General features: G+C 42.6%; 1 protein-coding gene across 2 annotated transcripts in view; it reads right to left on the bottom strand.

Moving 5' to 3' along the window:
• The window catches only part of UBR3 (ubiquitin protein ligase E3 component n-recognin 3), a 220,988-nt gene that overhangs the window by 145,830 nt on the left and 56,149 nt on the right, over window positions 1-19,009 (bottom strand). For both annotated transcript variants that reach the window (XM_056533968.1, XM_056533969.1), the window contains exons 6-15: window positions 16,627-16,693; window positions 14,707-14,837; window positions 11,933-12,161; window positions 7,533-7,712; window positions 5,731-5,864; window positions 3,963-4,049; window positions 2,306-2,371; window positions 1,124-1,213; window positions 660-788; window positions 526-578 (exon numbers count right to left, since the gene is read on the bottom strand). In XM_056533968.1, coding sequence (XP_056389943.1) covers window positions 526-578; window positions 660-788; window positions 1,124-1,213; window positions 2,306-2,371; window positions 3,963-4,049; window positions 5,731-5,864; window positions 7,533-7,712; window positions 11,933-12,161; window positions 14,707-14,837; window positions 16,627-16,693 — 1,166 coding nt within the window. The remainder of the gene's footprint in view (window positions 1-525; window positions 579-659; window positions 789-1,123; window positions 1,214-2,305; window positions 2,372-3,962; window positions 4,050-5,730; window positions 5,865-7,532; window positions 7,713-11,932; window positions 12,162-14,706; window positions 14,838-16,626; window positions 16,694-19,009) is intronic.

Below are 19,009 nucleotides of genomic sequence, written 5' to 3'. Positions count from 1 at the left end.
TGCTTAATTACCAGTCTCTCCCCTGCTCCCCCCCCCCCTCCCTCCCCCTTTTTCTCATCCTTATCTATTTAGTCTATGTTCCTATAGCAGGACAATTTATGGCCCATCTTAGTGTGAATTCTCCACATCTATTGTCTTAACCCCTGCATATTTGTGAGATGTAACCTGTGTCTTCTTGCTTGTGAGCTTAGATTTGCTTCGGACATGACAAAGGGAGGAATCCCGAAAGCTTCTCTACAAAATTCTGTTAGTCCAATAAAAAAGGTATTACAAGATATTGCAACATTTTATGATTTATATCTATATATAACACACACATATTATTTATATATATATATATATATATATATATATATATATACATACACACACACACACACTACTTATGAAGAGGAACTTACATTCCTAGTTAAAAGACTAGTCAGCTTTCCAGAATTATTAGAAAAGCTGAAAGAGCACTCTATTTTAACCTTCTAATGGACTAACATGCTCGGACAACAGTTTTGTCATATTTTGCAACCTTACCTTTCAAAAACTGATGAAATAAAGTAGTCTGGGTCTAGTTTGGACGCACACACCTGAATAATAAAAATGTATTGGTTAAGTTTAGGAAAGAAAATAGCAGCAGGACAGGAGAGTTTCTAATTAAAAGAACTTACCTGTAACAGGAAAATGTCCGGGTCAATCATAGAATTACAGAAATGTGATTGTACGTAGGTCATAGCTTGTCCTTTAATCTGGAGACCATTCCGTACCCACATGTTGCTGTGAATTTCAGACAAACTTGCCTACAACAGGACCAGAACAAAATAAGTTGACTAAAGATTCTATGTATAAAGCAGTGTTTCCCAACCAGTGCGCCTCCAGCTGTTGCAAAACTACAACTCTCAGTATACCCGGAAAGCTAAAACTCTCTGGGCATGTTAGAAATTGTAGTTTTGCAAGACCTGAAGGCACTTTGGTTGGGAAACACTGATCTAAAGAATGTTCTCACCATGAAAGAGACGGAGCTCAGTGAGCAGGTTTCTAGAAACCTATCTTTACCCATGTAGTACAATTTATTGGCAACAAGCATTAGAACCCATAAGAGGTCACCTGTACAATACAGAAAGAAGCCCAGTACCTGGATTAGAAGAGGGTGAACCATCAGTTTCATCAGCATTTCCTGATCAGGCAAAATAGAATCCAAATCTATTTCCTGACACTTTACAGCCTGCCAGAGAAATGTGAAAAAATAAGACACTTTATTTTCATTTGACTAAAGACAAGATGGCAATTTAGAGACTTTAGAGCCTATGGCAACTAAAGACTCTATATAACATGTCAAAAGGCATTAAGCACAAAAAAGCTTAGCTCAATTCCAGCCAAAATGTGACACTTATGTTATGTAGCAGGGATGGCGCAGGAGCTGTGCCCGCACCATCAGCAGTGAGTACTGGATATGACGCACAGTCAATACAATGCTGCAAAGGCTAGGATTGCAAAAAAAACTTCTGCCTTGTGATCAGTAGAAGTTTTGATCAGTAGGGGTCAAGGTGCTAAGACCCCCCCCCCCCCTCCCACTACTGCTAAGACAAAGGGACAGATGCACTTGAGTGTTGTGCCCCTTTGGTTCTGCTTGGCTCCGCTGGGAAAGTCAAGTGAGTAGTGTATGAATGTAATGAAAATCTTACAGGCTCATTGAAACTGTACACCGATTGCTTGCAGTTTTAAGAGCTGAACAGAAATAAAGGGACAGAGTGCTCGGTACCTCTTCAATTTAGTAATTGATGGGGTGGGATGAATCGGAAGCAGATGGCGCCATTAAACGTGTTGTGGCCATGATGCTCAGTTCTTACTAACTTCAATGTATCGATTGAACAGTTGTCATTGCTAGGAGCCCGTTTAATGGATCTGGCACCCACAGACTATAACAGTACACGCTTAGCAGATAGATAATGAGAAGCTCATAACATATTTCCCAGTCACATTTCACTGCATTTATATGGTCGAGTAGGACTGGAAATCAGGAAACCTCCAATGTTTGCAGCAGAAAGCAGGCTTTTTTCTTTATGATAGAGCTACTTTGCAGAAATGTTTTCTACAGTGCATTGCACGGTCTACCGGCCTATTTAAGTCTCCATACACCAGTTTGGTAGTCTCCTCAATGAGAAACACTAAACCCCCCCCCCCAATACTTTTTTGCCAAATACTTGCATATACCTGCCTGATAGAGGCAAAAAAAAAAACATTTTGACTTGTGGCAAATGGACACATTTAGTGTGAATTCATTGAAAGCTGTACTGAAAATAACGCCACAACCTACCTTGCTTAAAAACATGGCGTAGTATCGATGCAGAGGCAAATGAAAAGTAACCTGATTTGGGGCAGGCTGGAAAAAGAATAAGAATTTTATTCGTTTTTAAATTAATTAATTAGTATAATTTCAAATCATTCATACAGGGAAGTGTTTCCCAATCAGGGTACCTCCAGCTGTTGCAAAGCTACAGCTCCCAGCATGCTCGAAGAGCCAAAGGCTGTCCAGGCATGTGGGGAGTTGTAATTTTGCAACAGCTGGAGGCACACTGGTTGAAAACACTGATATAGAGGGATTAAAGAATATATAAACATATACATTGTCCATGGCTTATACTTGATGCTTGATGATCTACAATTCAAGACACAGAAGACGGTGTGGAGTTTTGGAAGAACCAAAGGTGTTTCACTAAATGTAGCAGTAGTCCCCTAAATCTCATGATTGATATGAGTCCAACTGCTGTGAGCCTAGCATATACATATCAATGTCATATCCTAGAAATTTACTATGAATAGCTAGTATTAAGCACTCTTTTATACCGGAAAAAGAAAAGCACCAACAAAACAACAAAATTCAGGCATCAAATGGCTGAAAAGGATCAGAGGTGCCTGCTGTCACTTTCAGCTTCCTACCCCCTTACACACAGTAAAACTTTGTATCCCACTCCCAGACTTCAAATGAGTGCTGTATGTATTGTACCTAGAGCTTTCAGGATTTCTATTGAAATTAATGGGAAGTGGACTAGCAGCAGATTTACCAGCCTGGAACTTCCACAGATATACAAAAAACTCTAGCTGGACATATTCTTTCAAAGTGCACCTGTTTGCAAAACTTTTCCTAAAATGTAGATGATAACATTATATGTATATTTGTAAAATACATTGGTTAAAAATGTGTATATTTTTGGGTGAAAAAATCATCATTGTCCCTGCAGTTATTGCTACAGTGTGTGTGGGTGGGACAAGCAGGGCCCCGTGCACCAAGGACAAGCAGGGCTCTGGGCACTGAGGCTCGGTGACATGTTCCCTGATTAAACAGCAGGCTGATTGACAAGCCAGAAGCCTGCACAGAGCCCCGCTTGTCCTCAGTGCGCAGAGCCCCGCTTGTCCTCAGTGCGCAGAGCCCCGCTTGTCCTCAGTGCGCAGAGCCCCGCTTGTCCTCAGTGCGCAGAGCCCCGCTTGTCCTCAGTGCGCAGAGCCCCGCTTGTCCTCAGTGCGCAGAGCCCCGCTTGTCCTCAGTGCGCAGAGATATATATATATATATATATATATATATATATATCTCATGTTATTATCAACAGTATATACATTTTTTTTTACAAATAACAGGTACACTTTAAGCATCTTCTGTTTTCACTTAATTATCTCAACATCCAATAAAGCAAAACTAACAAAAAGTAATGCAAGGAAACGCAATGAAAATATACTAGAAACACTCAAATGTAAACAAAAGCTAAGATGAGGATCCACTTGCTTACTGCAGTGTTTCCCAGCTAGGGTCCCTCCAGCTGTTTCAAAACTACAACTCCCAGCATGCCCCGACAGCAAACAGCTGCAAAAGGCTGCTAAGGCATCCTGGTTGGGAAACACTGCACTAAAAAAACTAAATATCATAGAAAATAGAGTACGAACACTTATTGCAAAATTATGTTATACATCAAACCTACCTCATCCACAAAGTTTATGGCATCAAACCAATCTTGAAGTGCTTCAAGGCAATACCGGACAACATTCCTTGTGTATTCCTGAGTCTCCTACATAAAGATAATAGGGTCAGCTTACTTTGCAAGAGAAATAAATAATATATATAAGAACATCCTCGTAGGAAAAGTTTATAAATTCTGGTCAGGGAGGGGACAAGTTAATTATTCTATTTGCCACCAATGGTATAACAAAGCTCTTTTTCCTGCTGTCTGTCACCTCTGGGTTTGGGGGCGTGACATAACACGCCTGTTCAGCCAATCAGGAGAGACACCACTGCTGCCGCTTATCGGATGGAAAGGTGTGTGACCTCAAGTTACCAAGCCCAAAAGCGCCAGAAATGGAGGGCCATTATACCAGTGGTGGCTCGAACGAGGAAGGTAAGAGAAGATTATTATTATTATTATTATTTTTTTTAAACTTACCCTCCATAACCACATTAAAAAATTATAATAATTCTCTGGGCAACCCTTTAATACCTGGCTTGCAAATAGAGCTGTAAAACGCCCTTGACTTAAAGACTTCCCCCTGCAGACCTGAAATTATTAATTTCTCCATCGACACCTGCAGTACAGTGCCCTAGCGTCCTAAGAGAACCAGGAACAAACCAGTGCAGCTTAGAGCAGTAGTTCCCAACCAGTGCGCCCCATCTGTTATAATACTACAACTCCCAGCATGCCTAGACAGCCCTTGGCTGTCCAGGCAAGCAGTGAGTTGTAGTTCTGCCACAGCTGGAGGCACACTGGTTGGGAAATGCTGCCTTAGAAAGCTTTGCTTTTTATAAAGCTAAAAAGAATCTCATAACATGTCCTGCCCTTTCTGTGATTTAGGTTAGTTTTTGGCAAATTTAAGAGACTAACATTTGTAAACCATTATGATTTCAGGGGTTATTCACCTTAGATATTTAGGATATATTCACAGGATAGGGTAGGGGATAGATTTTAGATGATGGGGGGGGGGGGGGGACTGCTGGGGGCCCCTTAGAATGCTTGTATGGAGCCACCGCTCTCCTCCCCAGCGCGTCACAACACCTTCCAGAATGGGGGCCGCCACGCCCCCTCCCACAGACTTGTATTGACAGGGGCGGGCCGTGACATCACGAGGGGCGGAGCCGTGACGTAACGATGCTCCGGCCCCTGTATTGCCTATCAGTAATGATAGCGGGGTGCTGCAGCAGCGATCCCCGGGGTCCCCAGCAGCGGGACCGCGGCGATCTGACATCTAATCCCCTATCCTTTGGATAGGGGATAAGATGTCTAGGTGCGGAGTACCCCAATAAATGAACTGCACAACACAGCACGCTCAGCTGTGTCTGTAATCCAGGTCACCTCTGTATAAATCTCTACATCAGTGATTCTCAACCAGTGTGCTTTCAGTTGTTGAAAAACTACAACTCCCAGCATACCCGGACATCCTTTGGAAGACTGGTTGGGAAACACTGCTTTACATTGATGTGTTGGCCAGATGGAGCAGGGGTCTGGGGACCTCCATTCTGTCAGTCTCAGAAGTAAGATCTGGAGAAGAGTAGGGTCGGCACAGCAAGCAACAATTGGATACTTGTTTATTAAACAATAAATAAAAAAAGATAAGAATTATAAAACAAAATAATAATAATAGTAAGAAACAGCTTATAGTGTAGATCCGTTTTCTTCCTTCTGGAGAAGTGCATACTTGCAAACTTATTTCCCATATGGATTCTTGGCTTTTTGTGTACAGACACGTTCTTTAACTCACCCTCACTTTGCAGTGTGACAGGAGACCCCACATTGGCTGGGCACAGGCTTCAAGTTCAGCAGCAAACGCAGCATAATATGTCTGGGACTCAAACTCTACATGCTCATTGAGTTCCCTCTTATTCAAATTCATACCTGGAAAAATACAAACAAATCAATGTAGTTTCCAAAAAATAAATAAATCACTACTCTATCTAAACAATACAAAGAGCACTGACTAAAGAGATGCCTTAGAACAGTGTTTCCCAACCAGGGTGCTTTTAGATGTTGCAAAACTACAACTTCCAGCAAGCCCAGACTGCCAATCGATTTGTAGTTTCGCAACAACTTGAGAAAGAGATCCAGTGGTGAGGGAAAGGTCTGGTCGGGTATTACTCCACGGGAGGGCAAATTAAAGAGGTACTCCGCTGCCCCAATGTCCGAAACATTTAGTTCCGAATGCTGGGTGCAGGCTGCAGGGGTCGTGACATCACCCCACGTCCCCTGACTGCAATTCTATGGGAGGGGGCGTGACGCCCCTCTCATAGACTTGCAGTGAGGAGGCGGGGTGTGATGTCACGAGGGGGCGGGGTCATGACATCACGATCCCCCCCCCCTGAAGCCCGCACCCAGCGTTTGGAACTAAATGTCCTGAACATTGGGGCAGCAGAGTACCCCTTTAATGCAAGCTAGCTTACTTCCTTCATCTAAGGCTATGTATTCATGGTGGATTTTCTGAGCGGAATCAGCTGGAAAAATTCTGCTCATTGATTTCAAGTACAAATCTGGAAAGCCTACAAGTAAAAGCTTGTTCTGTGCTGCAGAGGGGCAGCGACAGCGATATCTAGAAGGGGGGAGTGACCACGGTTTTGTCTCCGGTTTAAAAACCGTACTGCAACCGCATAAATTTTTTTTTTAACATGGAAGCCAATGGGAAACGCACATGTAAACGGTTCCATAAGGGAAACCGTTTAAGGTTTTTACTTTGCACATGCGCATTTGCATCCTAAAGTCCCCACCCAAGACCCCCCCCCCCCCATTAAAAATGGCGAAATTTTCAAAAACTTATGTTTAAAAAAAAATAACAAAAAAAAATAAAACGGACAGAACTGTATGCACTTTTAAAAACAGTATACAGTTTAAAAAGACGCATACAGTTTACTTTTTCCCATACTGTTCCATCCGTTCTTTTGCCATACGGTTTTCTTTAGAAAAACTGATTGAAAACAGTATGTCAAAAACGTGATGTGAACCCAGCCTAACTTAGTATGTCAGTTTTCCTTGATTCTGAAGGAAAGCTCACTTGCATACTTACTTACCATACTATAATTTATTTATTTTTGTGTTTAAATATGTGAATCTTCAGACACATTTCGATTCATTTAAAGACTGCATTCAGCTTTTCATAGGCATGCTTCTCTATAGCAACCAGACAATTCACCTGACCTAAGTAAGGGAGTAGTCATCCACTCCCTACTTGTATCTCCATTTTTATTTCTTTACCATCACTGATACACCTCGTATCAATACTCGGTTAGTGCTCTGAGGAAAAGGTAATAAAATAACATTGGGTGACCTAAATAATCTCCATGCAAAGCTTAGAATAAAGCCCTGATTGAACCTTGTGGATGTATACATAACTGAGATGGAAGGGAAAAGAAGCAGCAAGGTGGGGGGGGGGGGGGGGTAATTTAATAAAAAACACCTATTGTGCTTAAAGCACTAGCGAGAGATGAAAGATAATAGAAAAACAATGACTGCAAGAAACTGAACGCATAAAGAAAGCATTACTCATGCTCCATTACATTTCTGAAGTCTACCCACCTTGAAAGAACGATACAAAATTCATCCACGTAACTAATAACCCATGATCCTCTAAAAATTTCTTGGCTACACTTTGGTGGGAAAGAATATTAATAAAATCGCTAACTAGCGGCCAGTATGTGTTATTCTTCAGCAAAGCTTCCCCGCAGTTTACAACAACGTGCAAACTGTTCTCTTCATCTAAAAAAAATACAAAATCACATTATTAAAAAATGTACAAAAAAAGACAAAACATTAAGTAGTTAGGATCACAGGGGGAGATTTATCAAAACCTGTGCAGAGGAAGAGTGGTGCAGTTGCCCATAGCAACCAATCAGATAGCTTCTTTCATTTTCCACAGGCCTCTAAAGAGGCCTGTGGAAAATGAAAGAAGCAATCTGATTGGTTGCTATGGGCAACTGCACCACTCTTCCTCTGCACAGGTTTTGATAAATCTCCCCCCACAATCTTTTATGGCTCATAATGATTCTGCCCACAGCTGCATGTTATTTGTCAGCTACCCCGTTAATATAGGATACTAAAATAAACGTGCGCGTAATGGCCACATTGGCTTTAAAAGGAGTATTTTCACAATTTAAAGATGACAAGGTCATCTGTGGGGGATGGACCGCTGGGACCCCTGCCGGTCACAAGAATGGCAATGAAAGGAGCGGACCATGTATGCGCAGACAGCGCTTCATTTACTGTCATTTGAAGTGTTTTGGAGCCCCCCAAACATCTCAGCAGATTGGACAGGAAGACAATTTAGGGGCCAAAGGTTCACCTTCCAACAAGACAATAAAGAGATTTACCAAAACCTGGGCAGAGAAAAAGGTGCCCATAGTAACCAATCAGATCACTACTTTCATTTTTTTTTTTTTAAAGCAGCACAGTGGCTCAGTCTCATGTATATTCTCTCTGTGTGTGCGGGGGTTTCCTCAGGGTACTCCGGTTTCCTCCCACACTTCAAAACATGCTGATTAGGTTGTTCCCCCCCCCCCCCCCCCACAATGGGGACAGGTACCAATCTGAGTGTACAGCACTGCAGAATCTGTGTGCGCTATACAAAGAATTATTATTATTATTATTATTATTATTATTATTATTAAAAAAAGGCCTCTGAAAAAGAAAAGAAGCACCCTGACAAGTTGGCAACTGCCCAAACTCCCTAACTTACCCTAAGAACGTCTTTCAGTGACCCGGACAGAGCCCTAACTTGCCAAGGAAGGGGCTCAGACTGCTTAACCCATTAAGGACCCGGGGGTTTTCCGTTTTTACATTTTCGTTTTTTGCTCCTTACCTTTAAAAAATCAAAACTCTTTCAATCTTTCACCTAAAAATCCATATGAGGGCCACCAATTCTACTTTGTAATGACATTAGTCATTTTACCCAAAAATCTACGGCGAAACGGAAAAAAAAATCATTGCGACACAAAATTGAAAAAAAAAGACGCCATTTTGTAACTTTTGGGGGCTTCCATTTCTGCACAGTACATTTGACACCTTTTTATTCTGTAGGTCCATATGGTTAAAATGGTACCCTAATTATGTAGGTTTGATTTTGTCGTACTTCTGGAAAAAGTCTAAACTACATGCAGGAAAATTGATACGTTTAAAATTGTCATCTTCTGACCCCTATAACTTTTTTTTTTTTTTTCCGCGTATGTGGGCGGTATGAGGCCTCATTTTTTTGCGCCGTGATCTGAAGTTTTTAACGGTACCATTTTTGCATTGACAGGACTTATTGATCGCTTTTTATTCATTTTTTCATGATATAAAAAGTGACCAAAAATGCACTATTTTGGACTTTGGATTTTTTTTGCGCGTACGCCATTGACCGTGTGGTTTAATTAACGATATATATTTATAATTCGGACATTTCCGCACGCGGCGATACCACATATGTTTATTTTTATTTACCCTGTTTTGTTTTTTTTTTTTATGGGAAAAGGGGGGTGATTAAAACTTTTAATAGGGAAGGGGTTAAATGATCTTTATTCACTTTTTTTGCAGTGTTCTAGCTCCCATAGGGACCTATAACACTTCACACACTGATCTTTATCATTGATCACTGGTTTCTCATAAGAAACCAGTGATCGATGATTCTGCAGCTTGACTGCTCATGCCTGGATCTCAGGCGATCGGACAGCGAGGAGGCAGGTAGGGGACCCTCCAGCTGTCCTGTGAGCTGTTTGGGATGCCGCGATTTCACCGTGGCTATCCCGAACAGCTCTCTGAGCTAACCGGCATGGTTTCACTTTCATTTTAGACGCGGCGTTCAACTTTGAGTCTAAAGGGTTAATAGCACGCGGCAGCACGATCAATGCCGTGCGCTATTAGCCAGGGGTCCCGTCCCGACCCGTGGCCCCACGTTATAGATCGGGAGCGGACTCAGGGCGTACAGGTACGCCCTGGGTCCTTAACAGGTTAAAAGGGTACTCCGTCAGGCCCCCTCCCATAGACTTGCATTGAGGGGGCATGGCCGTAACATCACGAGCGGGGCGTGACCTTGATGTCACAAGCTACCGCATCGTCAGTCATCCGGCACGGATTGCGGGGGTCCCGCCGCTGGGTAGGGGATAAGATGTCAAGGGGCGGAGTACCCCTTTAAAGAGTCAGTCAGCTCTATTTGTCGCTCTGTAGCTGCAGAGACTATTAGAAAGCAGTTAGGCCGGGTTCACAATTTGGTATTTTCGGACAGACAAAATCCAGCCAGAGATTCCGAGTGAGGCCAGTCGCACGGACATTGCCGTTCCCATAGACGGAAATCTGGCAGAATTTTTTTTGTGGATTTCCCGGGCAGAATGTCTGTCTCGAAAACTCTGCAGTGTGCACTGTGCAGCGGAATCCCATTGTCAGCAATGGGACTTTGCTGCACTGGAATTTCCAAGCAGAATTTCAAAACAGTATTCTGCTCGGAAATTCTGTAGTGTGAACCTGGCCTTAGAGTAGAAAGTGGTAGCCAAACCTACAAAAAAAAATCATATTTGTAAGCCAAGTGCCAACGAGGTGGTGCCAAGTGCCACAGTCTGGCATTCTCCCTTGTACACCCTCATCTCCCAGTCTCTCCTTGACTGATCTCTAGGGCCCTGGAATGTGTGGGTGAGTGAGGAAGTGTGTCAGCCAGTCACATGAGCAGTTTGGCTCTGCCTTCTTGACTTTTGGCAACTACCATCAGCTGCAGGATAGGAATTGTTTTCATATATACAGAACAGTTTTCCAACGGTGCCTGCAGCAAATACAGCTGACAGACGACTTTTAATTTTAAATGGTGCAAAATCAGTATATGAATGTAGCATAATCTACTCAATCAGTACAGTGATCCCTCAACTTACAATGGCCTCAACATACAATAGTTTCAACATACAATCGTCTTTTCTGGACCATTGTAACTTGAAACCAGACTCAACATACAATGCTATGGAGTCTGCGAAACGTGTCAATGGCTGGAAGAACCGACCAATCAGATTGGATATTTCACTGGTAAAACCCGTGTATTCCTAAAGTGCATGCAGTGACTGGTGTCTGGTAGCGCCCCCTACAGTACAGGGAGGTATTACATGTTCTGTACTCTTTACCTGTATTACTAAAGTGTATGCACTGACTGGTGTCTGGTAGTGCCCCCTACAGTACAGGGAGGTATTACATGTTCTGTACTCTTTACCTGTATTACTGAAGTGTATGCACTGACTGGTGTCTGGTAGCGCCCCCTACAGTACAGGGAGGTATTACATGTTCTGTACTCTTTACCTGTATAACTGAAGTGTATGCACTGACTGGTGTCTGGTGACTGGTGTCTGGTAGCGCCCCCTACAGTACAGGGAGGTATTACATATTCTGTACTCTTTACCTCTGCCGGGGTTAGCTGCTCCTTTGGACACCAGGTGAGGGAGGCTCCATGCTTCTGTCCTCTACATAGAACAGTGTTTCCCAAAGAGAGTGCCTCCAGCTGTTGCAAAACTACAACTCCCAGCATGCCCGGACAGCCGAAGGCTGTCCGGGCATGCTGGGAGTTGTAGTTTTGCAACAACTGTAGGCACCCTGGTTGGGAAACACTGAAATAGACAGTGATTACAGCTCCCAGCAGATCTTTCTTACTTTTATATGTAAGGATTTGCTTTTTCTATATTAGTTATCTACTTATTTATCTTTAATCCTCACTTTTTCCTATATTCGGATGACATTTTGGGGCTTCAGAACCAATTACCAGGTTTCCATAGAGTTCTGGTCTCAACATACAATGGTTTCAACATACAATGGTCGTCCTGGAACCAATTAATATTGTAACTTGAGGGACCACTGTATAGTTGACTTCAAGAGGCAACTAGTAAACATCTAAATAAAAGGAGACCCACAAATATTTCTAAAAGGAGAGACACACGAATGAAGAAGTCACAACACTAATCTGTCTCGGAGATTACCTTGTAATTCACTTTTGATAAGGCAACTTTCCATCATGTAGAGCAGCACAGTGACCATAATGTCTAGAAGCTGACACTCTTCAGTCACCTGTCGGGCCAACTCCTCATTGCTGAAGAGCTGGACACTGATGTGAACAATTCGGTTTGACATAGTGTCAGACTCATGGCTTTTCTTCAAGGTTTTCATTATAAAAGCATAATGCTGAACAAATGTTTTCGTAAATGCAATCTGCAAAAAAATAAATAAAATTAAAAACTAAGTAAGTGGTGGAACAGTTCAGAAATAAGATCAGATATATCCACATGAGCCGCCATATTTTACAATTGTGACCTTAGGCTAGGGTGGGTAGATGCAATGTGTAAGTAGACATTTTGTAAAATGTCACTATGGTATTTAATTCCAGTAACTTACAGTAAATTCGATTCGTCACGAACTTCTCAGCTCGGCGGTTGCTGACTTTTCCTGCATAAATTAGTTTAGCTTTCCGGTGCTCCGGTGGGCTGGAAAAGGTGGATACAGTCCTAGGAAAGAGTCTCCTAGGACTGTATCCACTTTTTCCAGCCCACCGGAGCACCTGAAAGCTGAACTAATTTATGCAGGAAAAGTCAGCAACCGCCGAGCCGAGAAGTTCGTGACGAATGGAATTTACTGTAAGTTCGCTCATCTCTAGTGGCAACTAGAGGGTGGTTGTTTTACACCATTTACATTATTGGTCTTCAAACTGTGGACCTCCAGATATTGCAAAACTACAACTCCCAGCATGCCCTGACAGCCGTTGGCTGTCCGGGCATACTGGGTGTTGTAGTTTTGCAACATCTGGTGGTACACATTTTGGAGACCACTGGTTTACATAATTCCCCTTTGATTTTAAAAATCATTATGAAAACATTATCATCATTGTCTCCATAAATCAGGAGTGCTATGCTTTTAGGCTAACCTGCCAACTTTGCTGTTTTCTGTACAAACTAGTCGAGTCCAGATGAGAATACCCTTTAATTAACTTAATTTATTAACCTCATTTAATGGAACACCTTCCTTTAACCCCTTAAGGACCAGGCCCATTTTATTTTTGCACTTTCGTTTTTTTCTTCTCACCTTCTAAAAATCATAACTCTTTTATATTTCCATGTCCAGACCCATATAAGTGATTGTTTTTTGCATCAACAATTTTACTTTGTAATGACATCACTTATTTTACCATAAAATGTACGGCGCAACCAAAATATATTATTTATGTGAGAAAATTGAAAAGTAAACCGCAATTTAGCAATGGGTCAATACGATTAAAATGATACCCATGTTATACGTCTTTTTATAATTGTACTGCTTTAAAGGGGTTCTCCGGTGCTTACACATCTTATCCCCTATCCAAAGGATAGGAGATAAGATGCCTGATCGGGGGAGTCCCGCAGCTGGGGAGGACCGTGATCTTGCACGCGGCACCCAGTTTGTAATCAGTCCCCGGAGCGTGTTCGCTCCGGGTCTGATTACGGGCGACTACAGGGCCGGCGGCGTGTGACGTCATGCCTCCGCCCCCGTGTGACGTCACGCCACGCCCCTCAATGCAAGCCTACGGGAGGGGGGGGGGGTTGGAATAAATAGCCGATAACTTATACCGGAATATCGGTATAAGTTATCGTTGGCCCTAACCTCCACAAATTATCGGTATCGGCCCTAAAAAATCCATATCGGTCGATCCCTAGTTTGATGACAGGTACTCTCTAATAATTTTACACAAAAATATCTTCAGGCCTCCGTGTCTGTGGGTAAGAATCTCTTGTTAAAAGCACAAAGTACCTAAAGGGGTATTCTAACCTTTAACACCTATTTTGAATCCATAGCTTAGGTGATAGGTGTCTAATTGCAGGGGGTCCAAACACTGGTCCGCCCCCAATCTTGACAACTAGGTCTCAAATTATTTGTCAGAATGGAGCAGGTGTAAAGCGTGTTCACCATCACTCCATTCATTTTCTATGGAAGCAGTACTTAGCCATCTCTAGCAGCAATCTTTAACAATGAATGGAGCATCGATGCCCCTGTGTAAACACTGCTCCATGCTGACAGGAGACTCAGATCTCTAGATCACGGGGTCCATGCGATTGGACTTTAATGATCAGACATTTATCACCTATCCTGTTCATATGGCATAACTGTTATATGTGGGAAACTTTTTGTCACCCATACCCCCTTCAGTCCTAGAGAAACTAAAAGAGGTCTGGACATCCCCAAATTATTATTTTTTTATTTTAATTTTTTAAACTTCATGACTTATCCATTAAACGGATGTTGTTATAGCCTATGTGTGATGGATACCAATATTAAGAAGCCACTTAACAGGTCATTCTTAGTCTATAATAGTTTGTGATCGCTCGGTTTAATGGATACCTGGAACATATAGCATCTGTCACCCATAGACTAATATTGTGACGGTTTGACAGATCCTATATTTAAAAGATGCCACTGCCTTAAAAAGTGTAATCTACTACGCTATTCCATACTTATGACATTCTTTTGGCCTCTGTCTGACAACAGACTCCTATGGAGACATCTAGCGTTTATAATAAATGTAAGGGGGAAAAAAAAGTGATAAACAGCCCCTAAAGAGGTTGTCTTAAAACATGCATTGTTAGTATATTTCGTTAAGATATCTTCAAGGTCCCATTAGCAGGGACCAGATCACAGTAATCCTTATTGTTAATACAACACTGCTGCAGTGCTAGCAAAGTGCCATGGATTCAGAAGGTACGGTGTATATTGACTGATCACGATGTACCTTATACTCTTGGTCTGGTAACATATTGAGTAAGAATGTGACCATTTTCTGAGGAAACTCATACTTCACTGTCCAAAAGAGCAATTCTTCTAAAAAGCACTTATGCTTCAAAACATCCATGACAGACTGATCTGTAGAAGAGGAAGCATAAATAATAAGAATCAATAAACTTTGCATTTCATGATATTTCCTATTTTTTGACCAAACTGTTCTGTAACTTTACACCAAAAATGCCTCCAAATACAACTTACGGAAGCAGACTATGTGTACAGCTGCTGAAGTTGAGTTTCTCTTTTCTGTCTGGCAACAGTGCTCTCTGCTGACATCTCTGCTTGTCTCGGGAACTGCACAGAGTAGAAGAGGTTTGCTATGGGGATTTGCTTCTAGTCTGGACAGTTCCCAAGACAGGTGTCATCAGAGAACACTTAGACAGAAAAGAACAACTCAACTTCAGCAGCTTATCAGTACTGAACAGATTAAGATTTTTTTTAATAGAAGTAATTTAAAAATCTGACTTTCTAGAGCCAGTTGATTGATATATATATATATCTCAAAGTTTTTGTCCTGGATAAACCCGTTAATAAAGGCTACCCACTAACACAGTGTTTTCCAAAAAATATGTCTCCAGCTGTTGCAAAACTACAACTAGTAGCAATATAGTTCAATGTGTGTGTATTGCTGTAGAACAAGTCGCAGCGATACACACATATTTAAAGGGGTATTGCGCTGCTCAGCGTTTGGAACAAATTGTTCTGAACCCTGGAGCCGGGAGCTCATGACAGCCGGGAGCCCCCTCATGATGTAATTCCCTGCCCCCTCAATGCAAGTCTATGGGAGGGGGCGTGACAGCCATCACGCCCCCTACCATAAACTTGCAGTGAGGGGGCGGGGCATGACATCATGAGGGGGCGGGGCTATGACATCATGAGCTCCCGGCATCGGCTCCAGCGTTCGGAACAGTTTGTTCCAAACGCTGAGCAGCGGAGTACCCCTTTAACTGTACTGCATAGTGGACACTTAAAGGGGTACTCCGCCCCTGGCATCTTATCCCCTATCCAAAGGATAGGGGATAAGATGTCAGATCGCCGCGGTCCCGCTGCTGGGGACCTCGGGGATCGCAGCTGTGGCACCCCGCCATCATTACTGCACAGAGAGAGTTCGCTCTGTGCGTAATGACGGGGGCGATACAGGGGCCGGAGCAGCGTGACGACATGGCTCCACCCCTCATGACATCACGGCCCATCCCCTTAATGCAAGGCTATGGCAGGGGGCGTGACGACCACCACGACCCCTCCCCATAGACTTGTATTGACGGGGGCGGGCCGTGATGACACGAGGGGCGGAGCCATGACATAACGATGCTCCGGCCCCTGTATTGCCCGTCATTACGTGCAGAGCGATCTCGCTCTGCGCAGTAATGATAGCGGGGTGCTGCAGCAGCGATCCTGGGGGTCCCCAGCAGCGGGACCCCGGTGATCTGACATCTTATCCCCTATCCTTTGGATAGGGGATAAGATGTCTAGGGGCGGAGTACCCCTTTAATGTGCTATTACATCGATTGCAGACAGATAACAGCAACTCAACTTCAGAAGCTAATAACTATTGGAAGGATTAAGATTTTTTAATAGAAGTAACTTACAAATCTGTTTAACTTTCCAGAGCCAGTTGATATATAAAAAAAAGTTTTTGCCTGGAATACCCCTTTAACATTACCACAAGCACGGGGGAAACTACATCTTATTTTTAAAATATGAATATCTGAAGCTAGAAAGACTGACTGAGAAGCACTGTGGTGTTGCAGGTCACAGTTTAGGGTGTTCCAAGCTGTGTAACACAAGCCACTTGACATTTCAGATGTTTGTTTTCAGTGAGGGTGCCAGTATGAAGTCAGCAGGGTCATGTGAAAGGATACATACATACCTTTGGCGCTAGTGCTGAGTTTTACTCTTTTTCTTTTCCCTACGGTTGTTCTGTCATCCTGGTCCTCCTGAAAAATGATTACAACTTTAGTCCAAGCGAACAATCTGCAAAGTTTATAAAGACAGTCAGACATTTACACTAACATCTGACACATCCATTTATTAACTTTCCAAGCATCATAGATAAAGAAATCAGAAGAATTATAGAGATATTATGTGATATACAGTAACCCCCCCCGACATGCGATGGCCTCGACATATGATCAAATAGACATACGATGCTTTTATATGTCGGGGCCATCGCATTAACTGCTATCCGACAGCTCAAAATGCTTAAAAGGGTATTCGAGGCAAAAACTTTTTTTTATCTATCAGCTGGCTCTGGAAAGTTAAACAGATTTGTCAATTACTTCTATTAAAAAATCTTAATCATTCCAATAGTTATTAGCTTCTGAAGTTGAGTTGCAGTTTTCTGTCCAACTGCTTTCTGGTGACTCACGTCCTGGGAGCTGTCCAACTCCTATGGGGATATTCTCCCATCATGCACAGCTCCCGGGACGTGACATCATCATTGAGCAGTTAGACAGAAAACTTCAGAAGCTAATAACTATTGGAAGGATTAAGATTTTTTTATAGAAGTAATTTACAAATCTGTTTAACTTTCCGAAGCCAGTTGATATATGAAAAAAGTTTTTGCCTGGAATACCCCTTTAAGCTGCTGTCGGATAGCAGTTTAAGCATCCCGGACAGGTTCACTTACCTATCCCCGCTGCTCCAGGTCCACTTAGCGTTTTCTGCATCTTGTCCGGGGTCTGGGCCTCGCTTTCCGGCGTTACTATTACGTCACTGCACACGCCGTCCCGGCACCGCAACATAATAACGTCACCAGAAAGCGAGGCCCAAACACCAGAGAAGATGGGGAAAAAGCCGGAGGATCCCGAAGAAGACACCGGAGCAGCGGGACAGCATCGGGAGCCCCTGGGACAGCATCAGGAGCGGTGAGGACGCGGTCCGGAGCGGCGGGGACAGGTGAGTATAACTTCCTATACTTTACATTGCACGGATTCGAGAAACGATGGGTCGTTTGGAACGAATTACCATCGTTTGTTGAGGGACCACTGTATTAAAAATACCAAAACACTGAGGATATGTTCACACCTGCCTTACTTACTGCTGTTATAGTTTTGCAACAGCTGGAGGTGCACAAATTGAAAACCACTGTCATAGCATTAAAAAATGAGTTTTGTGCATTAAATGGGCACTGTCAGATACAAAAAGTTTTGATGTGTTGTAAAGCCTGTATGACCGATAGGTTTTGCAATTGCTTTCATTAGAAAGTTTCCAGTATTTCATACTGAAAAATCCAGTCAAACAACTGCCCCCCCCCCTGCCTGCTTGGATACATACTAATCCTGCTGTGTCCATGCCTCATCACCTATGTCATGGACACACTTCCTTGATTGACAGCTGTGATTGCAGGGCTCAGGGCTAGAGGAAAAATCCTCCCACTGTCATCTTGTGTCCCGCTACTGTCAGTGAGGACAAGCTGGGAGTTGTAGTTTTGCTAATGCTAGGAGAGATGTGAGCAGACAGCATACTGAGGGAGGGGGCGGAGACCTGCACAGTGAGGCCACGCCCCCTCCCTTTGAGAGGAATTCAGACTAGTGATCTAAATTAAAAGTGTAATAAAAAAATAATAAAGGTGCTAGACACATAGATGTACATATTCAGGATTAGGTACTGAGTGATATATAAAAAAAAAAAAATGTTTTTGGATCTGAAGGGTACACTTTAAAGGGGTATTCAAGACAAAACCTTTTTTTATATATATCACCTGGCTCCGGAAAGTTAAACAGATTTGTAAATTACTGCTATTAAAAAATCTTAATCCTTCCAATAGTTATTAGCTTCTGAAGTTTTCTGTCTAACTGCTCAATGATGATGTCACGTCCCGGGAGCTGTGCATGATAGGAGAATATCCCCAAAGGAACTGCACAGCTCCCGGGACGTGAGTCATCAGAGAGCAGTTAGACAGAAAACAACAACTCAACTTCAGAAGCTAATAACTATTGGAAGGATTAAGATTTTTTTAATAGAAGTAATTTACAAATCTGTTTAACTTTCCGGAGCCAGTTGATATGTAAAAAAAAAAAAAAGTTTTGGCCTAGAATACCCCTTTAACCCCTTAAGGACCAGGCCATTTTACACCTTAGGACCAGAGCGTTTTTTGCACATCTGACCACTGTCACTTTAAACATTAATAACTCTGGAATGCTTTTAGTTATCAATATGATTCCGAGATTTTTTTTTCGTGACATATTCTACTTTAACATAGTGGTAAAATTTTGTGGTAACTTGCATCCTTTCTTGGTGAAAAATCCCAA

The sequence above is a fragment of the Hyla sarda genome, chromosome 8 (genome assembly GCF_029499605.1).
Source record: "Hyla sarda isolate aHylSar1 chromosome 8, aHylSar1.hap1, whole genome shotgun sequence".
Classification (NCBI taxonomy): Eukaryota; Metazoa; Chordata; class Amphibia; order Anura; family Hylidae; genus Hyla; species Hyla sarda.
Note: the sequence above shows the minus strand (reverse complement) of the source record. Positions and strands in the feature narration are given on the sequence as shown.